Below are 27,818 nucleotides of genomic sequence, written 5' to 3' on the forward strand. Positions count from 1 at the left end.
TGAAAATAGGTATTGTGCTACCTGACTGTTGTATAGTATGTTTCGATCTGAGTATATATAGAAATTTTTCACCCAGGTGAGGCAAAAGCCTAGAGTAGTTTTCACTGTTTACAAACAGTATGCAGGGCTTTCAGTCTGCCCTCTTCATCCATTGGTCTATGTGCCAATCACATTTTGCTTCCATGCAGTACAACTTACAGCATGGGTTAATGGCTCAGGCCTTTGGCTTCCTCGCTGTGAGTGAATACATTGTAGCTATGTTTTTTTGCTCCGTCAGGGCCTGGTAGCTCTCCAGTCATTGATACTGGAGCCTTGCTGCTGCTTGGCATTGCAAGCAGTGTATAAATGCATTTTGCATCCTGTTCTAAAACAGCTGCCTGTAAGCCCAGATGCATGTTCTTGAGCATGCACATCTAACCATCTTTAAAAGGGCGTTCAACTCATTCAGAGGCAGGCCACCTGTGTGTAGTGTTTCTTTAAAACATTATTTGCATTTATGTTTTGATAATAAAGATTTCCAAAAACGTTTTTTAAAAGCAGTTGAAAAGCCAACAGACTGTCAGCCGGAGTTACTGACTTGGCCAGTGCTTATGTTGTGTTTTTGGATTTACATAGTTACAAAGCAATACAAGACAATCCTTATTTTCCTTGGTTACAAAGTTGTCAAGAGTGTTTGAGCAATGTTAAACAATCAGCACTAACCAGAACACATCTAATGCAAACATTGCCCCAAGAACCAGGTCCCCTAGGTTCCATCAGATATCTCAATGTACTCACTTAATCAAGTTTCCTGTATATGCAGTCTAGAGGCTCTCCTGCGAGTATAAACCAGAGGCCTCAAACTCACTACATACTAGATGAACTGCAGTTAGTTTTCACCAACCTCTATCCCTCACAATAAGGTTCCCCTTTAAGTCCTCCTTCCACAACCTAGCAACTCTTGAGGTCAATAAATTAGTAGTAACTCCTTCAAGTCCAGAAACACACATTTCCGTAAGGCTAATTGAGGATTGAGTGCTGTGTCTTGCTCCATATTCAGACATAAGGATCTCTCATCTCCACAACTACTGGTACAGTGAGCCATCATGCACACTGTGCACTGACTGATGGCAGACCCCATCTCATTTACATGCGGGAAGTAGCACTGGTGCTTGAACACTTTTCAGAGTAGGGGTGCTGCCATCATTGTTACTTCCCTCAAGTCTTGGAGATTGTGGAAAAAAAACAAAAGTGACACAAAGAACAAGTGTAGCAAATGAGCCAGAGGTGAATTTTGGAGAACACAGTCGAAAATGCATTACTAAAGCATGGTGTGGTAGCGCACAGTCATTTACAGACAGCAAATCGTCCATTGAAATGGCCATAAAATTTGCACCGACATGCACATTTATTTTTTAAATTAAGGCCACACAAATAATGTGCGGAAACTGGGTTTCAGCAAATATTTATCATTTGCACATCACCAAGTAAAGTTTCTCGATTTGTTTTGACCATATGAAAATCTTTGTTTCCATCACACTTCAGAGTTACAAAAAATGCTACGTTTGTGCCTTCCTACCTGCTGATATATTTTTAAATATTTGTACAGTTAGTTTACAGGTAGTTAAATGTTGTGTGTTAGGAAAAAATGACATGCTGCAACCTTTCTTTTCACATTCCCTGTACCCCAGCAAAATTGTCAGATGGTTCATTTTACAAAATCTGCTAACTTTGCAGTCATAGAAAGAAACGTAAATTAGAATCTCAGTGTTAAAATAATAAGCTGGAATTTGTCAGAAGACATAGCCTGACATGTGACCTCTGTCTTTGAATGCACAGCAAATGTGACAATATAAAAACAACATTCAAAGACATCTTTATTGCTCATCAACCTTCAGAACTCCAACTTGGCTACTTTGTGGGTGCTGCGCATCTCACCGCCACCCCCGCATGGCTACTTCTAGCACCTATAGCAAGGAGCATAAGAGAAGGACAGAAAAGTGAGGCGATGTCAACATGCAGAGTTGAAAGCAAAGTGATAGGATTACCGAGTATACAAGAATACAAGGTAGTGTCAACAACACACAATGATTGATAATAATATATAGTATTAATAAAGAAACTAGAGTATAGATTCTTCCGAGCAGGGGCATCTTAAGAATATTGGGGCCCGGGGCCAAACTTATTTGGGTGTCCCTTTTTGGATAAGCTTTGAATTTATGATCCAATTTCAACTCTCTCATGCCCTCTTTGGGCAGATCACTGACCATGCACATGAAGGTAGTAGCCAGAAAATTAAACATTAAACTTTAAACTAAAGCTCCGATGACACCAAGCAAGTGAAGCACGTGATCTCAAGTCTCCTTAGAAAAGCTCCCTTGTCTCTCCTGTTCTAGCATCTATCCATTCATCCTTTCCCCCTCCCATCCACTAGCTGATATCCACTATTTTACCTTTACATTCTGTAATCCATTCATTCTTTCATTATCAGTCCGGCTTTTTCCATCTTATCCATTCATTCACTCTGCCATCCATCCATTTGCTCTGCCATTCTTCCACTCTGGCATTCATCTGTCCATCCATCCACCACCACCCATCCATCCATCCCCTCTGCCATCCAATTATCAACTCAGCCACCCATCTATCCATCCATACATTCACTCTGCCATCCATCCATCCATTCTGCCATCCTTCATCCATACATCCACTTTACCATCCACTCATCCATTAATCCACTTTGCCATCCATTCACTCATTTTCCACTCTGCCATCCATTCACTCACCTTTTCACCCACTCAACCATCAATCCTTCCCTTACTCTTCTTTCAACTGTTCATCCCCCTACTCATCTCTTTACGGTGCCATCCTTTTATCTGTCCATCTATCCACCGATCCGTCAGTATTTCACTCTGCCATATTTTCACACATCCATCTACCTATCCATGCACTCATCCACTCACTCACCCATTCTTCTTTGCTTTCTTTCATTCAGCATTTCTTCCCCTTTACCCTTGCATATTTATCCATCCTTAGTTCTTCCTTGTTCCTGGCTGCTCTTCTATTAGTGCTGTCTTCATTTATGGCATTAATAATGAGTAATTTTTTCTACAAATTGCAGACAGAGGAGGCCTTTAGGAATCTTGTACCTGGTGTAGCTGCAAATGTGGGGTTCATGATAACCTTCGTGCATAGGCACACCTGTCTAAATGTGTTTAAATCTAATATTCAGGAAGAGTGATTTGTGTTTTCAATATTGTAATGCAGCAGCTCCCTAATATTACTGCAAAGAATCTCTGTTACACCATTCCATTTATCATATGTGAGGTAAAGTTTTGATCTAGAAGAAACATTTCTCTGGATGTTGCATGAAGCGCAAACACAACATGAAGTAAGCTGGTTCTTTATATAGAGGACCAAAAAGAGGTCCACTGTGCAAAGAGTTTAGGCAAATCCCAAAGGTATTACGGAGTCATATATTACATCCCAAATGCTCTCTTCTGTGGTAGTGTGGGAGAGCAGTTAGGCATATCTGAAGGTAGTGCTAAGCATGTAAGATACACACATAGGCAGTAAGTGAGACACACTCAATAAAGAAATCTGACACCAATTTATAAAAATAACACAAACTTTTATATAAATTTAGATACCTACATCACTGGAGTCAGATGTGTACTTTTCAAGATATAGATTTTTAGAGTTTGCAAAAGTGCATTTTTCTGTAGATGCAATGTGACTCTATGGGAGAGAAAACATAGAACAAACAGGTACTTCACAGCAACTTACAGGACCAATCTTCTGGACTGAAGGTGAATATGGAGCAGGGTCCTAAGCCACACCAACAAGTCACCTCGGGTGGCACTGTGGTGACTGGGTGCAGTGGTGCAGTTCAGCTTCAGGTGCCCTGTGTAAGTTTCTGGGGATTGGTCCGGTCTCAAAGATACTGCAGAGGTGTAGTCCAGTCCAGGTGAACCACAAAGAGGGTTCCATTCTTGTGATGCTCGGTGACGTAGGGACACCAGTGGTCCTGTTCTCCTTGTTCCTGGGCGTCCGGGTGCAGACGTGGTTTGGACCGTTGGGTTTACTGTCACAGGTTGCAGTGGATGGGGCCCACACAAACAGTTTGTAGGCGTAGGCTGGGGGTCCAGTCTGACTGAGCCAACAAGTGGGCTCGGGTCTCACGAACTTTGGGTACATAGGGACACCAGTGGACTTTCTGCTTAGTCCGGGGCATCTGAGTGCAGAGGTGCATTGAAGAGTAGTAGCCAATGAATTACCTACCTTTGGGGTCACTACACACCCTAGATGACAACTTCATTTAAGGAGTGGGCATCAACCTGTCCCAGAATTCCTAGTTCCACTACACACAAGATGGTGGAATTCCCAAGGCTGGGTTCACTTCAGGCTCGTCACCCTAGGGGGGTGTCCAGCATGGAAATGCAACACACCTCCTGCATAATTAATTTCCCCAGGTGCCAGATAGGCCATGGGGCAGGAGTGTTGACCTATTCCTCTGAGGAAGGCCAGATCTGCTTACCAAAGGCGGTGGGGCTTCTTGGCCTTGGAATGCAGATTTGCAGGCCATTCTGTTGGGAGGGATGTGTAATACCCCTGCAAGAGTAGGCTTTGTTTCTGATCTCCGGAGATCAAACGCTCTCCCCCTTAGGGGTCAGAATCTCGTCTGTTGGTGGCAGACTGGTTAGAACTAATCTGTAAGCCCACCAGCAGTTGGTAGGTTTTCAGCGGACACCTCTAAAGGTGCCCTTTGGGTGCATGTCTAAATAAATCCATCACTGGCATCAGTGAGGGTTTATTAAGGTGAGAAGTTTGATACCAAACATCTCTAGTTTCAGTGAAGCCATCATGTAGCTGGGGAACTCATATTGCCCAGTGTCCAGTGCATGTATTTCAAATGGCTTCCCTATGCACTTATTATGCCTGAGAATCAACAAAGACATAGCAGGGGCATATCTGCTCTTGCAGATATGTCCACACATGTCATATAATGCAACCTGCCTTAGGGATGTAAGGCCTGCTGTAGGGGGTGACTTACAAATATTATATGAGAGGGTTTAGGGGACATGGCTCACACGCTGGATCCCATGTTGTGTTTTCACTTTTGGGAGGGCCTTGTCACACAGCCTGCAATGGCAGTCTGCCTGAGGCTGGTGCTGGGTCCCTTGGAGTGGCCCAAACTGTGCTGCAGCTCTTAGGGACCCTCTTCAGTACCTAGGCCCTAGCACCAGGAGGACCACTTACTAGGGAGTCACAAAAGGTGCTACAAGGCCTGGCCACTAGGGGATCAATTGACCAGCAGTCTTGTTTTGTGAAAGGAACACTGGCACTGGGGACCTGGTTAGTAGGAAGCCAGTGCACTTGAGTCAAATTTGCATAAAAAACCAAGCAAAAAGTGGGTTTGGGACCTGCAACCAGAACCCAGCTTTCTACACAGCATTTCTCTGCAAACTATCTGTAATAGACTCTCACACATGATAAAAATTAAAAATAAAATGAAGGAAAGCTTTATTTAAAACAAACCCTTTAAGAATTATTCAACGTCATCATGGCAAGACTCTTTACAAAGCTGGCTCTATCAGGGGCCCCTTGAAAGTCTGGGGACCTGAGCCAGAACCTACTTTGCCCATGCCTTAAAACGTCTTTGCTTCCTAGGTATTTATAAGATTTCTTACAAGCCCTATAAAACCCATGTTGTGGCTGCTTGCTTTTCCAGGAGAAATCATTTTCCACCATCACAGAATTATCACAATATGGACGATAATGAGGTGGTAGATGGAAAGGGATGATAATTATATAAAACAGAGTTAAATAAAGCAATATATCAATTTTGGATTATTTTTTAAAGGGTCCAGAAGGCCCCCCAGGACCTCCTGGTGCAGCTCTGGTAAGTTGACTTAATTACTGTGTTTATATGTATGTGCCATCTGATCAAATTGTGCAATTTTCAGTTTTTACGCACCTGGTTGCTAACTGTAGTGTCCTAAGCAGCATATACCACCCCTTTCTTTGTGTTATTCAGTGCTGTCTCATTTCTAACATTTACCGATTTTCTTTAAACAGTTTTATTTTCTCTATCAGTCTTCCCATTTTTTCTCTTCCATGATGCCCCTCGTTTCTTTTGCTTTTGTTTCTGCAGTATATGTTAAAGACTTTCCAAATTATCTGTTTACATTTGTTAAGCTGGAGGAGTAGAATTGACTTATAATTGTGCTGTGTTGAATAATGTTGATGGTCCTTACAACTTGTGACAGGAACTTACTCTAAAAACTCTTGCTTTGCTTATTTACACCATTAACATACCGACACCTTTCGATAATCCTCTTCATCTGTGAGTGAAGTGGGTGAGTTGTGGCCATTTTGTGAGGTAAGACTGGGAGAGACCCAACAGTCTATGGCACATGGCTCAACAGGAGTAGTGCTTAGTTGTCGCATCAGTGCAAAATAAAACACTATGGTGAGGTGATCCAAGCTGGTGTGTTGTAGGCTCAGCATTTCTGACAGACAGCCCTGGGGAGTAGTAGCAGAAATACTAATACTCATATTCATATGGCTGCCTAGAAATGAGGTCACTCATCCCAACTTATTTTTTAAAATTTCCATCAAATAGCTGCGCTATTGGATTAGACTTACAAAAGCTCTTAGAAAATGCCATACTTCTACACTTGGAAAGCAAATACTTAAGCAGAGTGTACAAATGGACACATGCCAGACTGGCATGATGGATTCTGCCACATAGCTATTCTCTTTCAGCAGCTTGGCCAAAATGTGCAGCCCTACCAAGTTTCCCAGGGTAATGCATTACTAAACTCCAATAGATGTTACTTCTTTTACTTTTGGACTTGTAGTCTTGTTTTTTTTCACATCTTTCATTATAAAACCAGGACCACAATTTTCCGCAATTCAAAGAACAAAGCTGGATTAGAGCCATTGACACTGGAAATGAATGTGTGGTGCTGTAGACAGTCCGTTTCTATGAGTGGATATATTCTGATGTGTTTTGGTAAACGAGAAGGGTTTTTACATCTACAATATGTGTAACCTTATGCATGTAAGGAGGCAGGATGTTGTTGAGTGGTGTTTGTGGAAATAAAACGTTGAAATTGCAAAATACATACTATGGCACATTTTTGTGCTCCCAAGGGCCATCTTTTAGCTCAATTCTAATAAACACCAATTGTTTTCCTTCATAGTTAGATGCCACTACTGACAAAGGAAGCAGACGAGAAAAGGTAATCTATAACTGTCAGTGTTTGTCATGCCTGGTTGCTGCAGAGAATAAGCTTTCAGTTTGTTGCTTTCTTTCTCAAGATGGGATGTCACATCGTCACACAGGACCTACTGCCTAATGGGAAAAGTAGGAGTGTAAGCTGATTTTCTGCTGTTGAAAGTTATATTTCCTAAGACTGATAGGAGGTGTCCGCTCTATTTTAGAGTTACACCAGACTGCAGCAAGATTGTTTACCTCAAAATAAGTTTGCACGACTGAGTGAGGCTGGACAATTTGTAAGTAGGAGTGGGCAATACATTCCACTTTATTGGCGGAGTTTTGCCGACACCCCACTTTACGTGTGTAACATGGCTTTCTGGCCAAATTCTGCTGACCGCAGCGTGGAGAGTTTTTTTTCTTGTGCGCGTCTCGTCAGTGGTAAGTTGGCAAACATGAGTGAGAATTTGCGTCCATTAATGCATGCTTGCAAAACTCTGCAGAGTTTTATGTACCTCTGTAAAGTTCCATGGAGTTCAACTCTGCGAGTTCTGCTCACCCCTACTTGTATGTCACGCTCGAAAATATCAAGCTGTAATTACAGAGCTACTGTGAAGCTCTCACCTTTTTACATTTGTTGCATGCGTCTCTGGATTTCCTTCTGTGCAGATCTTAGCAAAAACTGGCAGGGAGGCTGGAGATCCTTTAAGTACAGTGCTCACCGTGCCACTGAATTCAAGCAAGCCTGGCTGATGAGGGGGGATACCACGAAACCGGTCCCAGGATGCTTGTTTCTGGTCCAGGGAGGACCTGACCTGGCAGTTCGGGCTGGACTGTTCCTATTTGGAGCAGGGTCAAGACTGATTTGCATATAGCTGAGTATAAACTGGGGTGGCATGGTGAGCAAAAAAACAATAGATTTAACTCAGATCTGTGACTGGGGTTGAATGTTTGACAATGTTCAGCATTCCATTTTCATCTTTTTGTGTTTGCTATAGTCAATCCTTTGCCAAAGAAAAACATATTTTTTCTCATTGACGCAAGAGTGAGTCTGATCAGGATGATTTTGAATTATAAGTGCACTCATAAAGGGCCAAAAAGGATTTTTTTTTAAAGTGTGTTCATTCTAGCCACATTATCATTTCAATCAAAACAGACACTGATAATTTAGAAATGTTTTTCTTTTTAAGTATCTTATTGAATGTAAAAGTCTTTATAGGCAATGTATTTAGACTAGAGGGTGACCAATGGGAACCAAATCATAGATTAGACAAGCTCCTCTGCGGGCTGTTGTAGTGAGACTAGTATTGTCCACTGAGTAGGCTGTGTTCTGGGATGCTAGAAAATTAGGGGTGTAAGGTAGTTAAATGAAGCAGGAATAGTGACACTGAGTTCTAGCTTTGCGAGGGCTCCACTGCACCTTAATCACAGTTATCTTTCACTGATCTGCTGAGGGATGCTTTTCCTTGCTTACACCGGGGTGCTAGGTACCCTCACAGAACCTCTGTAGAAACAATGAGTAGTAATCTAGATTCCCAATTTGTGTACCCTGCAGAGAAGTCCAATACATCTAGCCTTCAACTGACACTTCGCAGGAAGGTGGAACAAGTGCCTCCTATTCTCCTAAAGTCCCACTTAGTTTGTCCACTCTAAAGTCAGATGAAGACCTCAACGAGGAAGGAGGCAAAAAAAGCTATGGGGGAAAGTATGGAGAGAGGGAGTAAGCAATATTAGAATTCTCATTGTAAACTTTGATGGGTTTTAGAAGGTTAGAAGTTGAATGTTAATATGCACATACCTCCCTTTCCTGGCCTTTGCGACTGTGGACAACATTGAGCACGCATTCTCACATTTTCCGAATTGAGAGGTCAAATGCACAAAAAGATTGCAACTTCACAAGACAGTAGAGCAGCTACACACTCAAATGACAGAATAAAAATGCACCACTGTGTAAAGTGCAGCACACTCCTTAATCCTTGGGCTAGCCTCAGCTTCTTTATCTGACTAAATTAGGAGCTCTTAGAGCCAGCCTGTGTTCAGCACCTGGCCTGACTGAGAACCCATAGCAGCCCTGCTGAATTTTGTCAGACCAGCCCCGGTACAGTGCATAGTGAGTGCAGCGAGAGAGCCTGACCCCTACAAGGAGAGTTTGGGAGGTTCTCCCCCGACAAAAATTTGGGCAAACATGGTGCATTTTGCAAAACATTTAATTATATATTCAATTGTATTTGCTTTTAAAGCATAGTAAATGATAACCTTGCAGTGTACCAGGATACACCAATCTTTATTGGGGCTCTTCAATGATTCCATCACCATCGCCGTCTAACAGTGCCTCTCATCTCTCCATAGCCCCTTTCACACATGTATTTCATTTGCTTTTAGTGACTCTCATACCAGTGTAGGGTGTTGCAGCAGTTTACATAACACACAAATACAGAGACAGTGAATCATACCTGTGTAAATCAGTGTATAGGAAATGTTACATAAGACAAAGGGGACTTCAAGGTGTAGGATTCATGTCATCCATACTGGTAGGCACTTTTGAAAGAGTATTCGGTCTGGAGAAGTTCAAATTCAGGATTCAGAAAGTAACACAGCGGTTATGGTTTGCTTTACTGATGAGAATTTATTCCTACCCAAACAAACCTTTTTTAGCAACATTAGGTTGATGAAAGACTCCAAAAAAGCATAACTTTCTAACATGCAGTTTGCATGCAGCCCTTTGGTTGCAGTTCATAGCTCACTATGCTAGAATATGATTGTAATTTATGAACTGCAAGGTAACAAAAGGGTCTCTGTGAAACTGAGCATTGCACATAAAATACTATTCTGTGATATGCATGGTACAAGTCTTTTGCAGCAGGCACATTAACCCTCAACATCATCTCATATGCCGATGACACCCAGCTCATCCTCTCGCTGCCTTCACCACCAGAACCAGCTTCCAGAGATGTATGATGAACGTCACCGACTGGATGAAGGACAGCTGTCTCAAGCTCAACACGGACAAGACAGAAGTCCCCATCTTTACGAAAAACACCTCGCCATGGAACAACACGTGGTGGCTTGTTGAACTTGGCCCTTCCCCTGCCCTGACAGCCCATGCCCGCAAACTCTGCATGATCTTGGACAGCAAGGTATCTATGCAGAAACAGATAAACACAATCTTGTCCACCTGCTTCCACACTCTGGCTATGCTCCGTAAGATCTTCAGGTGGCTCCCAATCAACTCTAGAAGAACCATAACTCAAGCCCTTGTTACCAGCAGGCTGGACTACGGTAACACTCTTCACGTAGGAATCACTCCACGCCTCCTGAAGAGACTGCAGACAAAACAAAAGTCAATGGCAAGACTCATCCTTGACCTCCCCAGACAGACTCGCATCACCCACACCTCAAGAAGCTACACTGGCTCCTGATCCACAAGAGATGTCAGTTCAAGATGGTGACTGACCCAAACAAAGTCCTGCGCAGCAAAGGACCAGCTTACATCAACAAATGAATGACCTCCCACCAACCTACCAGACACCTTTGATGTGCCTCCCTCTGCCTCACAGACACCCACCGGATCTGCCAATGCAACAGTAGAGGAGGCTCCTTCTCTCACCTGGCAGCCAAACCTGGAACAACATTCCCCTGCACCTCAGGAATGCCACATAACTCCAGGAATTCAGAAAAGGACTCAAGGCTTGGCTGTTTGAATGAACAGATCACCTAAAAGCAGCTAGCAACTCCAGCGCCTTAAGACCCTCACAGGTGAATTGCCTCACTTTATGAATCCAGATTGATTAATTGAGCCCTCTGCACTACCTTACATGTGTCAAAACTGCCACTAGACAAAACTCTGATCTCTCTCCAGCAGGAGCATTAATCACCAGTTACCGTGACACTTTCATTGTTGCCTGAAAACTACTGGATATACAACGAACTTTGTAGCAGGTGGTTTGAAAAGCTGTTGCACTGCTACAAAAACGGCCCCCAGTAAGAAGAATGCCCCCCTACCCTTCTAGCCTGCCGAGGAAACGCCCAATGGCCGGTATGGCCAGTCTAGCCTTGACCTTAGAGAACATTCCTAGTTCTGTGCTTCAGAATGGAGGCACAGAATCAGAACAGCAAGAATGGTGTATTTTTCAAAGCACTCACATCAGTCTTCCCTTTTCTAATAGAAGTGAGCGAATAGTCAGCTAAGTCTCTAGACAAGTGTTTGTCTAGTGTGGGACACTGACTTCAATTGCTTGGTTGTACAGTGTTATTCGCTGGTCATCAGATGTCTTGGGAGTCCTGAGGAATCAACACTCCGGAGATGGCCAAGGAGCCTTGTAGGAAGTTGGCTCTGTATGTGCTATTTCAAAGTAAGGAATAGCATGCACAGAGTCCAAGGGTTCCCCTTAGAGGTAAAATAGTGGTAAAAAGAGATAATACTAATGCTCTATTTTGTGGTAGTGTGGTCGAGCAGTAGGCTTATCCAAGGAGTAGTGTTAAGCATTTGTTGTACATACACATAGACAATAAATGAGGTACACACACTCAGAGACAAATCCAGCCAATAGGTTTTGTATAGAAAAATATATTTTCTTAGTTTATTTTAAGAACCACAGGTTCAAATTTAACATGTAATATCTTGTTTGAAAGGTATTGCAGGTAAGTACATTAGGAACTTTGAATCATTTCAATTGCATGTATACTTTTCAAGTTATTCACAAATAGCTATTTCAAAAGTGGACACAGTGCAATTTTCACAGTTCCTGGGGGAGGTAAGTTTTTGTTAGTTTTACCAGGTAAGTAAGACACTTACAGGGTTCAGTTCTTGGTCCAAGGTAGCCCACCGTTGGGGGTTCAGAGCAACCCCAAAGTTACCACACCAGCAGCTCAGGGCCGGTCAGGTGCAGAGTTCAAAGTGGTGCCCAAAACGCATAGGCTTCAATGGAGAGAAGGGGGTGCCCCGGTTCCAGTCTGCCAGCAGGTAAGTACCCGCGTCTTCGGAGGGCAGACCAGGGGGGTTTTGTAGGGCACCGGGGGAGACACAAGCCCACACAGAAATTTCACCCTCAGCGGCGCGGGGGCGGCCGGGTGCAGTGTTAGAACAAGCGTCGGGTTCGCAATGGAAGTCAATGAGAGATCAAGGGATCTCTTCAGCGCTGCAGGCAGGCAAGGGGGGGCTTCCTCGGGGAAACCTCCACTTGGGCAAGGGAGAGGGACTCCTGGGGGTCACTTCTGCAGTGAAAGTCCGGTCCTTCAGGTCCTGGGGGCTGCGGGTGCAGGGACTTTTCCAGGCGTCGGGACTTAGGTTTCAGAGAGTCGCGGTCAGGGGAAGCCTCGGGATTCCCTCTGCAGGCGGCGCTGTGGGGGCTCAGGGGGGACAGGTTTTGGTACTCACAGTCGTAGAGTAGTCCGGGGGTCCTCCCTGAGGTGTTGGTTCTCCACCAGCCGAGTCGGGGTCGCCGGGTGCAGTGTTGCAAGTCTCACGCTTCTTGCGGGGAGATTGCAGGGGTCTTTAAAGCTGCTCCTTTGGATAAAGTTGCAGTCTTTTTGGAGCAGGTCCGCTGTCCTCGGGAGTTTCTTGTCGTCGTCGAAGCAGGGCAGTCCCCAGAGGATTCAGAGGACGCTGGTCCCTTTGGAAGGCGTCGCTGGAGCAGAGTTCTTTGGAAGGCAGGAGACAGGCCGGTGAGTTTCTGGAGCCAAGGCAGTAGTTGTCTTCGGGTCTTCCTCTGCAGGGGTTTTCAGCTAGGCAGTCCTTCTTCTTGTTGTTGCAGGAATCTAAATTCTTAGGTTCAGGGGAGCCCTTAAATACTAAATTTAAGGGCGTGTTTAGGTCTGGGGGTTAGTAGCCAATGGCTACTGGCCCTGAGGGTGAGTACACCCTCTTTGTGCCTCCTCCCAAGGGGAGGGGGTCACATCCCTAATCCTATTGGGGGAATCCTCCATCTGCAAGATGGAGGATTTCTAAAAGTTAGAGTCACCTCAGCTCAGGACACCTTAGGGGCTGTCCTGACTGGCCAGTGACTCCTCCTTGTTGCTTTCTTTGTTCCCTCCAGCCTTGCCGCCAAAAGTGGGGGCCGTGGCCGGAGGGGGCGGGCAACTCCACTAAGCTGGAGTGCCCTGCTGGGCTGTGACAAAGGGGTGAGCCTTTGAGGCTCACCGCCGGGTGTTACAGCTCCTGCCTGGGGGAGGTGTTAGCATCTCCACCCAGTGCAGGCTTTGTTACTGGCCTCAGAGTGACAAAGGCACTCTCCTCATGGGGCCAGCAACATGTCTCTAGTGTGGCAGGCTGCTGGAACCAGTCAGCCTACACAGATAGTCGGTTAAGTTTCAGGGGGCACCTCTAAGGTGCCCTCGGTGGTGTATTTTACAATAAAATGTACACTGGCATCAGTGTGCATTTATTGTGCTGAGAAGTTTGATACCAAACTTCCCAGTTTTCAGTGTAGCCATTATGGTGCTGTGGAGTTCGTGTAAAACAGACTCCCAGACCATATACTCTTATGGCTACCCTGCACTTACAATGTCTAAGGTTTTGCTTAGACACTGTAGGGGCACAGTGCTCATGCACTGGTACCCTCACCTATGGTATAGTGCACCCTGCCTTAGGGCTGTAAGGCCTGCTAGAGGGGTGTCTTACCTATACTGCATAGGCAGTGAGAGGCTGGCATGGCACCCTGAGGGGAGTGCCATGTCGACTTACTCATTTTGTTCTCACTAGCACACACAAGCTGGTAAGCAGGGTGTCTGTGCTGAGTGAGGGGTCTCTTAGGGTGGCATAATACATGCTGCAGCCCTTAGAGACCTTCCCTGGCATCAGGGCCCTTGGTACCAGAGGTACCAGTTACAAGGGACTTATCTGGATGCCAGGGTGTGCCAATTGTGGAATCAAAAGTACAGGTTAGGGAAAGAACACTGGTGCTGGGGCCTGGTTAGCAGGCCTCAGCACACTTTCAATTCAAAACATAGCATCAGCAAAGGCAAAAAGTCAGGGGGTAACCATGCCAAGGAGGCATTTCCTTACACAACCCCCCCCCAAACGAAAGAGGATGAGACTAACCTTTCCCAAGAGAGTCTTCATTTTCTAAGTGGAAGAACCTGGAAAGGCCATCTGCATTGGCATGGGCAGTCCCAGGTCTGTGTTCCACTATAAAGTCCATTCCCTGTAGGGAGATGGACCACCTCAACAGTTTTGGATTTTCACCTTTCATTTGCATCAGCCATCTGAGAGGTCTGTGGTCAGTCTGAACTAGGAAGTGAGTACCAAAGAGGTATGGTCTCAGCTTCTTCAGGGACCAAACCACAGCAAAGGCCTCCCTCTCAATGGCACTCCAACGCTGCTCCCTGGGGAGTAACCTCCTGCTAATGAAAGCAACAGGCTGGTCAAGGCCATCATCATTTGTTTGGGACAAAACTGCCCCTATCCCATGTTCAGAGGCATCTGTTTGCACAATGAACTGCTTGGAGTAATCTGGAGCTTTTAGAACTGGTGCTGTGCACATAGCTTGTTTCAGGGTGTCAAAGGCCTGTTGGCATTCTACAGTCCAGTTTACTTTCTTGGGCATTTTCTTGGAGGTGAGTTCTGTGAGGGCTGTCACAATGGATCCATATCCCTTCACAAACCTCCTATAGTACCCAGTCAAGCCAAGGAATGCCCTGACTTGAGTCTGGGTTTTTGGAGCTACCCAGTCCAGAATAGTCTGGATCTTGGGTTGGAGTGGCTGAACTTGGCCTCCACCTACAAGGTGTCCCAAGTAAACCACAGTTCCCTGCCATATCTGGCATTTGGATGCCTTGATAGAGAGGCCTGCAGATTGCAGAGCCTTCAAAACCTTCTTCAGGTGGACCAGGTGATCCTGCCAGGTGGAGCTGAAGACAGCAATATCATCAAGATAAGCTGTACTAAAGGATTCCAGCCCAGCAAGGACTTGATTCACCAACCTTTGGAAGGTGGCAGGGGCATTCTTTAAACCAAAGGGCATAACAGTGAACTGATAATGCCCATCAGGTGTGGAGAATGCTGTATTTTCTTTTGCTCCAGGGGCCATTTTGATTTGCCAGTACCCTGCTGTTAAGTCAAAGGTACTTAAGAATTTGGCAGCCCCTAATTTGTCTATTAGCTCATCAGCTCTAGGAATGGGATGAGCATCTGTCTTGGTGACAGAATTGAGACCTCTGTAGTCCACACAAAACCTCATCTCTCTCTTTCCTTCTTTGGTCTGAGGATTGGGGACTAAGACCACTGGGCTAGCCCAGGGGCTGTCAGAGTACTCAATTACTCCCAATTCCAGCATCTTGTAGACTTCCACCTTGATGCTTTCCTTAACTTGGTCAGACTGTCTAAATATTTTGTTTTTGACAGGCATGCTGTCTCCTGTGTCCACATCATGGGTACACAGGTGTGTCTGACCAGGGGTTAGGGAAAAGAGTTCAGCAAACTGCTGCAGGACCTTCCTACAGTCAGACTGCTGTTGGCTAGAGAGGGTGTCTGAGTAGATCACTCCATCTACAGAGCCATCTTTAGGGTCTGATGAGAGGAGATCAGGGAGAGGTTCACTCTCAGCTTCCTGGTCCTCATCTGTCACCATCAACAGATTTACATCAGCCCTGTCATGGAAGAGCTTAAGGCGGTTCACATGGATCACCCTCTTGGGGGTCCTGCTTGTGCCCAGGTCCACCAGGTAGGTGACCTGACTCTTCCTTTCTAGTCCTGGGTAAGGGCCACTCCATTTGTCCTGGAGTGCCCTGGGAGCCACAGGCTCCAGAACCCAGACTTTCTGCCCTGGTTGAAATTCAACCAGTGCAGCCTTTTGGTCATACCACAACTTCTGGAGTTGTTGGCTGGCCTCAAGGTTTTTACTTGCCTTTTCCATGTACTCTGCCATTCTTGAGTGAAGGCCAAGTACATAGTCCACTATGTCTTGTTTAGGCTCATTAAGAGGTCTCTCCCAGCCTTCTTTAACAAGAGCAAGTGGTCCCCTTACAGGGTGGCCAAACAGAAGTTCAAAGGGTGAGAACCCTACTCCCTTCTGAGACACCTCTCTGTAAGCGAAAAGCAGACATGGCAGGAGGACATCCCATCTCCTTTTGAGTTTTTCTGGGAGCCCCATGATCATGCCCTTTAATGTCTTGTTGAATCTCTCAACAAGGCCATTAGTTTGTGGATGATATGGTGTAGTGAATTTATAAGTCACTCCACACTCATTCCACATGTGTTTTAGGTAAGCTGACATGAAGTTGGTACCTCTGTCAGAAACCACCTCCTTAGGGAAACCCACTCTGGTAAAGATACCAATGAGGGCCTTGGCTACTGCAGGGGCAGTAGTCGACCTAAGGGGAATAGCTTCAGGATACCTAGTAGCATGATCCACTACTACTAGGATGTACATATTTCCTGAGGCTGTGGGAGGTTCTAGTGGACCAACTATGTCCACACCCACTCTTTCAAAGGGGACCCCCACCACTGGAAGTGGAATGAGGGGGGCCTTTGGATGCCCTCCTGTCTTACCACTGGCTTGACAGGTGGGGCAGGAGAGGCAAAACTCCTTAACCTTCTGGGACATATTGGGCCAGTAGAAGTGGTTGACTAACCTCTCCCACGTCTTGGTTTGTCCCAAATGCCCAGCAAGGGGAATATCATGGGCTAAGGTCAGAATAAACTCTCTGAAACCCTGAGGCACTACCACTCTCCTAGTGGCACCAGGTTTGGGATCTCTTGCCTCAGTGTACAGGAGTCCATCTTCCCAATAGACCCTATGTGTTCCATTTTTCTTGCCTTTGGACTCTTCAGCAGCTTGCTGCCTAAGGCCTTCAAGAGAGGGACAGGTTTCTTGTCCCTTACACAACTCTTCCCTTGAGGGTCCCCCTGGGCCCAAGAGCTCAACCTGATAAGGTTCCAGCTCCATAGGCTCAGTTCCCTCAGAGGGCAGAACTTCTTCCTGAGAAGAGAGGTTCTCTTTTTGGTGTTGTGTTGCAGCTGGTTTCCCAGCTGACTTTCCTTTTCTCTTGGTAGGCTGGGCCATTTTTCCAGACTCCAGCTCTACTTTTTCACCCTGTGCCTTGCATTGTGCCCTAGTCTTGACACACACCAGTTCAGGGATACCCAGCATGGCTGCATGGGTTTTCAGTTCTACCTCAGCCCATGCTGAGGACTCCAGGTCATTTCCAAGCAAACAGTCTACTGGGATATTTGAGGAGACCACCACCTGTTTCAGGCCATTGACCCCTCCCCACTCTAAAGTTACCATAGCCATGGGATGTACTTTAGTCTGATTGTCAGCGTTGGTGACTGGATAAGTTTGTCCAGTCAGGTATTGGCCAGGGGAAACCAGTTTCTCTGTCACCATAGTGACACTGGCACCTGTATCCCTCAGGCCCTCTACACTTGTCCCATTAATTAAGAGCTGCTGCCTGTATTTTTGCATGTTAGGGGGCCAGGCAGCCAGTGTGGCTAAATCCACCCTACCCTCAGAGACTAATGTAGCTTCAGTGTGACACCTGATTTGCTCTGGGCACACTGTTGATCCCACTTGGAGACTGGCCATTCCAGTTTTAGTTGGATGGGAGTTAGAAGTGGTATCTTTCTTGGGACAGGCCTTGTCTCCAGTTTGGTGTCCAGACTGACTACAGTTTCGACACCAGGCCTTTTTGGGATCAAAGTTTTTACCCTTGTACCCAGGATTGTTTTGTGAAGAGGCTCTGGGCCCACCCTCCTGTGCAGGTTTTTGGGGGCCTGTAGAAGACTCTTTACTATTTTTATTTTTGGCTGTCTCACCACCTTTCCCCTGGGGAGGTTTTGTGACCCCTTTCTTTTGGTCACCCCCTGTGGAAGTTTTGGACACCCAAGTCTTGACCCAATGGTCCGCCTTCTTTCCCAATTCTTGGGGAGAAATTGGTCCTAGGTCCACCAGATGCTGATGCAGTTTATCATTGAAACAATTACTTAATAGGTGTTCTTTCACAAATAAATTGTACAGCCCATCATAATCATTTACACCATTTCCTTGAATCCAACCATCTAGTGTTTTTACTGAGTAGTCTACAAAGTCAACCCAGGTCTGGCTCGAGGATTTTTGAGCCCCCCTGAATCTAATCCTATACTCCTCAGTGGAGAATCCAAAGCCCTCAATCAGGGTACCCTTCATGAGGTCATAAGATTCTGCATCTTTTTTAGAGATTGTGAGGAGTCTATCCCTACACTTTCCTGTGAACATTTCCCAAAGGAGAGCACCCCAGTGAGATTTGTTCACTTTTCTGGTTTCACAAGCCCTCTCAAAAGCTGTGAACCATTTGGTGATGTCATCACCATCTTCATATTTAGTTACAATCCCTTTGGGGATTTTCAACATGTCAGGAGAATCTCTGACCCTAGTTATGTTGCTGCCACCATTGATGGGTCCTAGGCCCATCTCTTGTCTTTCCCTTTCTATGGCTAGGATCTGTCTTTCCAAAGCCAATCTTTTGTCCATCCTGGCTAACTGGATGTCCTCTTCACTGGAGTTATCCTCAGTGATTTCAGAGTTGTTGGTCCCTCCTGTGAGGGAACCAGCATCTCTGACTATGATTTGTGGAGTCAGGGCTTGTGAAGCCCTGTTCTCCCTAAGTAGGACTGGAGGGGGGGAATTTCCCTCCAAGTCACTATCTTCATCCTCTGTGTTGCCCACAGAGGGGTTGGCTCTATCATACTCTGCCAACAGCTCCTGGAGCTGTGCTTTGGTAGGTCTGGAGCCCATTGTTATTTTTCTTATGTTACAGAGTGACCTTAGCTCTCTCATCTGGAGATGGAGGTAAGGTGTGTGTCGAGTTCCACCACATTCACATCTGTGCTAGACATTATGCTTCTAAAAGTTGGAATACTTTTTAAGAATCTAAAACTAGTTCTAGAATCTAATTCAAACTTTTACAAACTTTTAAACTCTAAAAGAAATGCTAACAGGGACTAACACAAGGCCCTAGCAGGACTTTAAAGAATTTAGAAAACTTTTCAAATTACAAAAATCAATTTCTAATGACAATTTTGGAATTTGTCGTGTGATCAGGTATTGGCTGAGTAGTCCAGCAAATGCAAAGTCTTGTACCCCACCGCTGATCCACCAATGTAGGAAGTTGGCTCTGTATGTGCTATTTCAAAGTAAGGAATAGCATGCACAGAGTCCAAGGGTTCCACTTAGAGGTAAAATAGTGGTAAAAAGAGATAATACTAATGCTCTATTTTGTGGTAGTGTGGTCGAGCAGTAGGCTTATCCAAGGAGTAGTGTTAAGCATTTGTTGTACATACACATAGACAATAAATGAGGTACACACACTCAGAGACAAATCCAGCCAATAGGTTTTGTATAGAAAAATATATTTTCTTAGTTTATTTTAAGAACCACAGGTTCAAATTTAACATGTAATATCTTGTTTGAAAGGTATTGCAGGTAAGTACATTAGGAACTTTGAATCATTTCAATTGCATGTATACTTTTCAAGTTATTCACAAATAGCTATTTCAAAAGTGGACACAGTGCAATTTTCACAGTTCCTGGGGGAGGTAAGTTTTTGTTAGTTTTACCAGGTAAGTAAGACACTTACAGGGTTCAGTTCTTGGTCCAAGGTAGCCCACCGTTGGGGGTTCAGAGCAACCCCAAAGTTACCACACCAGCAGCTCAGGGCCGGTCAGGTGCAGAGTTCAAAGTGGTGCCCAAAACGCATAGGCTTCAATGGAGAGAAGGGGGTGCCCCGGTTCCAGTCTGCCAGCAGGTAAGTACCCGCGTCTTCGGAGGGCAGACCAGGGGGGTTTTGTAGGGCACCGGGGGGGACACAAGCCCACACAGAAATTTCACCCTCAGCGGCGCGGGGGCGGCCGGGTCCAGTGTTAGAACAAGCGTCGGGTTCGCAATGGAAGTCAATGAGAGATCAAGGGATCTCTTCAGCGCTGCAGGCAGGCAAGGGGGGGCTTCCTCGGGGAAACCTCCACTTGGGCAAGGGAGAGGGACTCCTGGGGGTCACTTCTGCAGTGAAAGTCCGGTCCTTCAGGTCCTGGGGGCTGCGGGTGCAGGGTCTTTTCCAGGCGTCGGGACTTAGGTTTCAGAGAGTCGCGGTCAGGGGAAGCCTCGGGATTCCCTCTGCAGGCGGCGCTGTGGGGGCTCAGGGGGGACAGGTTTTGGTACTCACAGTCGTAGAGTAGTCCGGGGGTCCTCCCTGAGGTGTTGGTTCTCCACCAGCCGAGTCGGGGTCGCCGGGTGCAGTGTTGCAAGTCTCACGCTTCTTGCGGGGAGATTGCAGGGGTCTTTAAAGCTGCTCCTTTGGATAAAGTTGCAGTCTTTTTGGAGCAGGTCCGCTGTCCTCAGGAGTTTCTTGTCGTCGTCGAAGCAGGGCAGTCCCCAGAGGATTCAGAGGTCGCTGGTCCCTTTGGAAGGCGTCGCTGGAGCAGAGTTCTTTGGAAGGCAGGAGACAGGCCGGTGAGTTTCTGGAGCCAAGGCAGTAGTTGTCTTCGGGTCTTCCTCTGCAGGGGTTTTCAGCTAGGCAGTCCTTCTTCTTGTTGTTGCAGGAATCTAAATTCTTAGGTTCAGGGGAGCCCTTAAATACTAAATTTAAGGGCGTGTTTAGGTCTGGGGGGTTAGTAGCCAATGGCTACTGGCCCTGAGGGTGAGTACACCCTCTTTGTGCCTCCTCCCAAGGGGAGGGGGTCACATCCCTAATCCTATTGGGGGAATCCTCCATCTGCAAGATGGAGGATTTCTAAAAGTTAGAGTCACCTCAGCTCAGGACACCTTAGGGGCTGTCCTGACTGGCCAGTGACTCCTCCTTGTTGCTTTCTTTGTTCCCTCCAGCCTTGCCGCCAAAAGTGGGGGCCGTGGCCGGAGGGGGCGGGCAACTCCACTAAGCTGGAGTGCCCTGCTGGGCTGTGACAAAGGGGTGAGCCTTTGAGGCTCACCGCCAGGTGTTACAGCTCCTGCCTGGGGGAGGTGTTAGCATCTCCACCCAGTGGAGGCTTTGTTACTGGCCTCAGAGTGACAAAGGCACTCTCCTCATGGGGCCAGCAACATGTCTCTAGTGTGGCAGGCTGCTGGAACCAGTCAGCCTACACAGATAGTCGGTTAAGTTTCAGGGGGCACCTCTAAGGTGCCCTCGGTGGTGTATTTTACAATAAAATGTACACTGGCATCAGTGTGCATTTATTGTGCTGAGAAGTTTGATACCAAACTTCGCAGTTTTCAGTGTAGCCATTATGGTGCTGTGGAGTTCGTGTAAAACAGACTCCCAGACCATATACTCTTATGGCTACCCTGCACTTACAATGTCTAAGGTTTTGCTTAGACACTGTAGGGGCACAGTGCTCATGCACTGGTACCCTCACCTATGATATAGTGCACCCTGCCTTAGGGCTGTAAGGCCTGCTAGAGGGGTGTCTTACCTATACTGCATAGGCAGTGAGAGGCTGGCATGGCACCCTGAGGGGAGTGCCATGTCGACTTACTCATTTTGTTCTCACTAGCACACACAAGCTGGTAAGCAGGGTGTCTGTGCTGAGTGAGGGGTCTCTTAGGGTGGCATAATACATGCTGCAGCCCTTAGAGACCTTCCCTGGCATCAGGGCCCTTGGTACCAGAGGTACCAGTTACAAGGGACTTATCTGGATGCCAGGGTGTGCCAATTGTGGAATCAAAAGTACAGGTTAGGGAAAGAACACTGGTGCTGGGGCCTGGTTAGCAGGCCTCAGCACACTTTCAATTCAAAACATAGCATCAGCAAAGGCAAAAAGTCAGGGGGTAACCATGCCAAGGAGGCATTTCCTTACACAACCCCCCCCCCCAAACGAAAGAGGATGAGACTAACCTTTCCCAAGAGAGTCTTCATTTTCTAAGTGGAAGAACCTGGAAAGGCCATCTGCATTGGCATGGGCAGTCCCAGGTCTGTGTTCCACTATAAAGTCCATTCCCTGTAGGGAGATGGACCACCTCAACAGTTTTGGATTTTCACCTTTCATTTGCATCAGCCATCTGAGAGGTCTGTGGTCAGTCTGAACTAGGAAGTGAGTACCAAAGAGGTATGGTCTCAGCTTCTTCAGGGACCAAACCACAGCAAAGGCCTCCCTCTCAATGGCACTCCAACGCTGCTCCCTGGGGAGTAACCTCCTGCTAATGAAAGCAACAGGCTGGTCAAGGCCATCATCATTTGTTTGGGACAAAACTGCCCCTATCCCATGTTCAGAGGCATCTGTTTGCACAATGAACTGCTTGGAGTAATCTGGAGCTTTTAGAACTGGTGCTGTGCACATAGCTTGTTTCAGGGTGTCAAAGGCCTGTTGGCATTCTACAGTCCAGTTTACTTTCTTGGGCATTTTCTTGGAGGTGAGTTCTGTGAGGGCTGTCACAATGGATCCATATCCCTTCACAAACCTCCTATAGTACCCAGTCAAGCCAAGGAATGCCCTGACTTGAGTCTGGGTTTTTGGAGCTACCCAGTCCAGAATAGTCTGGATCTTGGGTTGGAGTGGCTGAACTTGGCCTCCACCTACAAGGTGTCCCAAGTAAACCACAGTTCCCTGCCATATCTGGCATTTGGATGCCTTGATAGAGAGGCCTGCAGATTGCAGAGCCTTCAAAACCTTCTTCAGGTGGACCAGGTGATCCTGCCAGGTGGAGCTGAAGACAGCAATATCATCAAGATAAGCTGTACTAAAGGATTCCAGCCCAGCAAGGACTTGATTCACCAACCTTTGGAAGGTGGCAGGGGCATTCTTTAAACCAAAGGGCATAACAGTGAACTGATAATGCCCATCAGGTGTGGAGAATGCTGTCTTTTCTTTTGCTCCAGGGGCCATTTTGATTTGCCAGTACCCTGCTGTTAAGTCAAAGGTACTTAAGAATTTGGCAGCCCCTAATTTGTCTATTAGCTCATCAGCTCTAGGAATGGGATGAGCATCTGTCTTGGTGACAGAATTGAGACCTCTGTAGTCCACACAAAACCTCATCTCTCTCTTTCCTTCTTTGGTGTGAGGATTGGGGACTAAGACCACTGGGCTAGCCCAGGGGCTGTCAGAGTACTCAATTACTCCCAATTCCAGCATCTTGTAGACTTCCACCTTGATGCTTTCCTTAACTTGGTCAGACTGTCTAAATATTTTGTTTTTGACAGGCATGCTGTCTCCTGTGTCCACATCATGGGTACACAGGTGTGTCTGACCAGGGGTTAGGGAAAAGAGTTCAGCAAACTGCTGCAGGACCTTCCTACAGTCAGACTGCTGTTGGCTAGAGAGGGTGTCTGAGTAGATCACTCCATCTACAGAGCCATCTTTAGGGTCTGATGAGAGGAGATCAGGGAGAGGTTCACTCTCAGCTTCCTGGTCCTCATCTGTCACCATCAACAGATTTACATCAGCCCTGTCATGGAAGAGCTTAAGGCGGTTCACATGGATCACCCTCTTGGGGGTCCTGCTTGTGCCCAGGTCCACCAGGTAGGTGACCTGACTCTTCCTTTCTAGTCCTGGGTAAGGGCCACTCCATTTGTCCTGGAGTGCCCTGGGAGCCACAGGCTCCAGAACCCAGACTTTCTGCCCTGGTTGAAATTCAACCAGTGCAGCCTTTTGGTCATACCACAACTTCTGGAGTTGTTGGCTGGCCTCAAGGTTTTTACTTGCCTTTTCCATGTACTCTGCCATTCTTGAGTGAAGGCCAAGTACATAGTCCACTATGTCTTGTTTAGGCTCATGAAGATGTCTCTCCCAGCCTTCTTTAACAAGAGCAAGTGGTCCCCTTACAGGGTGGCCAAACAGAAGTTCAAAGGGTGAGAACCCTACTCCCTTCTGAGGCACCTCTCTGTAAGCGAAAAGCAGACATGGCAGGAGGACATCCCATCTCCTTTTGAGTTTTTCTGGGAGCCCCATGATCATGCCCTTTAATGTCTTGTTGAATCTCTCAACAAGGCCATTAGTTTGTGGATGATATGGTGTAGTGAATTTATAAGTCACTCCACACTCATTCCACATGTGTTTTAGGTAAGCTGACATGAAGTTGGTACCTCTGTCAGAAACCACCTCCTTAGGGAAACCCACTCTGGTAAAGATACCAATGAGGGCCTTGGCTACTGCAGGGGCAGTAGTCGACCTAAGGGGAATAGCTTCAGGATACCTAGTAGCATGATCCACTACTACTAGGATGTACATATTTCCTGAGGCTGTGGGAGGTTCTAGTGGACCAACTATGTCCACACCCACTCTTTCAAAGGGGACCCCCACCACTGGAAGTGGAATGAGGGGGGCCTTTGGATGCCCTCCTGTCTTACCACTGGCTTGACAGGTGGGGCAGGAGAGGCAAAACTCCTTAACCTTCTGGGACATATTGGGCCAGTAGAAGTGGTTGACTAACCTCTCCCACGTCTTGGTTTGTCCCAAATGCCCAGCAAGGGGAATATCATGGGCTAAGGTCAGAATAAACTCTCTGAAACCCTGAGGCACTACCACTCTCCTAGTGGCACCAGGTTTGGGATCTCTTGCCTCAGTGTACAGGAGTCCATCTTCCCAATAGACCCTATGTGTTCCATTTTTCTTGCCTTTGGACTCTTCAGCAGCTTGCTGCCTAAGGCCTTCAAGAGAGGGACAGGTTTCTTGTCCCTTACACAACTCTTCCCTTGAGGGTCCCCCTGGGCCCAAGAGCTCAACCTGATAAGGTTCCAGCTCCATAGGCTCAGTTCCCTCAGAGGGCAGAACTTCTTCCTGAGAAGAGAGGTTCTCTTTTTGGTGTTGTGTTGCAGCTGGTTTCCCAGCTGACTTTCCTTTTCTCTTGGTAGGCTGGGCCATTTTTCCAGACTCCAGCTCTACTTTTTCACCCTGTGCCTTGCATTGTGCCCTAGTCTTGACACACACCAGTTCAGGGATACCCAGCATGGCTGCATGGGTTTTCAGTTCTACCTCAGCCCATGCTGAGGACTCCAGGTCATTTCCAAGCAAACAGTCTACTGGGATATTTGAGGAGACCACCACCTGTTTCAGGCCATTGACCCCTCCCCACTCTAAAGTTACCATAGCCATGGGATGTACTTTAGTCTGATTGTCAGCGTTGGTGACTGGATAAGTTTGTCCAGTCAGGTATTGGCCAGGGGAAACCAGTTTCTCTGTCACCATAGTGACACTGGCACCTGTATCCCTCAGGCCCTCTACACTTGTCCCATTAATTAAGAGCTGCTGCCTGTATTTTTGCATGTTAGGGGGCCAGGCAGCCAGTGTGGCTAAATCCACCCCACCCTCAGAGACTAATGTAGCTTCAGTGTGACACCTGATTTGCTCTGGGCACACTGTTGATCCCACTTGGAGACTGGCCATTCCAGTTTTAGCTGGATGGGAGTTAGAAGTGGTATCTTTCTTGGGACAGGCCTTGTCTCCAGTTTGGTGTCCAGACTGACTACAGTTTCGACACCAGGCCTTTTTGGGATCAAAGTTTTTACCCTTGTACCCAGGATTGTTTTGTGAAGAGGCTCTGGGCCCACCCTCCTGTGCAGGTTTTTGGGGGCCTGTAGAAGACTCTTTACTATTTTTATTTTTGGCTGTCTCACCACCTTTCCCCTGGGGAGGTTTTGTGACCCCTTTCTTTTGGTCACCCCCTGTGGAAGTTTTGGACACCCAAGTCTTGACCCAATGGTCCGCCTTCTTTCCCAATTCTTGGGGAGAAATTGGTCCTAGGTCCACCAGATGCTGATGCAGTTTATCATTGAAACAATTACTTAATAGGTGTTCTTTCACAAATAAATTGTACAGCCCATCATAATCATTTACACCATTTCCTTGAATCCAACCATCTAGTGTTTTTACTGAGTAGTCTACAAAGTCAACCCAGGTCTGGCTCGAGGATTTTTGAGCCCCCCTGAATCTAATCCTATACTCCTCAGTGGAGAATCCAAAGCCCTCAATCAGGGTACCCTTCATGAGGTCATAAGATTCTGCATCTTTTTTAGAGAGTGTGAGGAGTCTATCCCTACACTTTCCTGTGAACATTTCCCAAAGGAGAGCACCCCAGTGAGATTTGTTCACTTTTCTGGTTTCACAAGCCCTCTCAAAAGCTGTGAACCATTTGGTGATGTCATCACCATCTTCATATTTAGTTACAATCCCTTTGGGGATTTTCAACATGTCAGGAGAATCTCTGACCCTAGTTATGTTGCTGCCACCATTGATGGGTCCTAGGCCCATCTCTTGTCTTTCCCTTTCTATGGCTAGGATCTGTCTTTCCAAAGCCAATCTTTTGGCCATCCTGGCTAACTGGATGTCCTCTTCACTGGAGTTATCCTCAGTGATTTCAGAGTTGTTGGTCCCTCCTGTGAGGGAACCAGCATCTCTGACTATGATTTGTGGAGTCAGGGCTTGAGAAGCCCTGTTCTCCCTAAGTAGGACTGGAGGGGGGGAATTTCCCTCCAAGTCACTATCTTCATCCTCTGTGTTGCCCACAGAGGGGTTGGCTCTATCATACTCTGCCAACAGCTCCTGGAGCTGTGCTTTGGTAGGTCTGGAGCCCATTGTTATTTTTCTTATGTTACAGAGTGACCTTAGCTCTCTCATCTGGAGATGGAGGTAAGGTGTGTGTCGAGTTCCACCACATTCACATCTGTGCTAGACATTATGCTTCTAAAAGTTGGAATACTTTTTAAGAATCTAAAACTAGTTCTAGAATCTAATTCAAACTTTTACAAACTTTTAAACTCTAAAAGAAATGCTAACAGGGACTAACACAAGGCCCTAGCAGGACTTTAAAGAATTTAGAAAACTTTTCAAATTACAAAAATCAATTTCTAATGACAATTTTGGAATTTGTCGTGTGATCAGGTATTGGCTGAGTAGTCCAGCAAATGCAAAGTCTTGTACCCCACCGCTGATCCACCAATGTAGGAAGTTGGCTCTGTATGTGCTATTTCAAAGTAAGGAATAGCATGCACAGAGTCCAAGGGTTCCACTTAGAGGTAAAATAGTGTTAAAAAGAGATAATACTAATGCTCTATTTTGTGGTAGTGTGGTCGAGCAGTAGGCTTATCCAAGGAGTAGTGTTAAGCATTTGTTGTACATACACATAGACAATAAATGAGGTACACACACTCAGAGACAAATCCAGCCAATAGGTTTTGTATAGAAAAATATATTTTCTTAGTTTATTTTAAGAACCACAGGTTCAAATTTAACATGTAATATCTTGTTTGAAAGGTATTGCAGGTAAGTACATTAGGAACTTTGAATCATTTCAATTGCATGTATACTTTTCAAGTTATTCACAAATAGCTATTTCAAAAGTGGACACAGTGCAATTTTCACAGTTCCTGGGGGAGGTAAGTTTTTGTTAGTTTTACCAGGTAAGTAAGACACTTACAGGGTTCAGTTCTTGGTCCAAGGTAGCCCACCGTTGGGGGTTCAGAGCAACCCCAAAGTTACCACACCAGCAGCTCAGGGCCGGTCAGGTGCAGAGTTCAAAGTGGTGCCCAAAATGCATAGGCTTCAATGGAGAGAAGGGGGTGCCCCGGTTCCAGTCTGCCAGCAGGTAAGTACCCGCGTCTTCGGAGGGCAGACCAGGGGGGTTTTGTAGGGCACCGGGGGGGACACAAGCCCACACAGAAATTTCACCCTCAGCGGCGCGGGGGCGGCCGGGTCCAGTGTTAGAACAAGCGTCGGGTTCGCAAT

At 46.4% G+C, this 27,818-nt stretch overlaps 1 protein-coding gene across 1 annotated transcript in view; it reads left to right on the forward strand.

Moving 5' to 3' along the window:
• LOC138288093 (collagen alpha-1(VII) chain-like) overlaps positions 1-27,818 on the forward strand; it is a 963,348-nt gene that overhangs the window by 487,555 nt on the left and 447,975 nt on the right. The window contains exons 57-58 of the mRNA XM_069229319.1: positions 5,840-5,878; positions 7,185-7,223. Coding sequence (XP_069085420.1) covers positions 5,840-5,878; positions 7,185-7,223 — 78 coding nt within the window. The remainder of the gene's footprint in view (positions 1-5,839; positions 5,879-7,184; positions 7,224-27,818) is intronic.

The sequence above is a fragment of the Pleurodeles waltl genome, chromosome 4_1 (assembly GCF_031143425.1).
Source record: "Pleurodeles waltl isolate 20211129_DDA chromosome 4_1, aPleWal1.hap1.20221129, whole genome shotgun sequence".
Lineage (NCBI taxonomy): Eukaryota > Metazoa > Chordata > Amphibia > Caudata > Salamandridae > Pleurodeles > Pleurodeles waltl.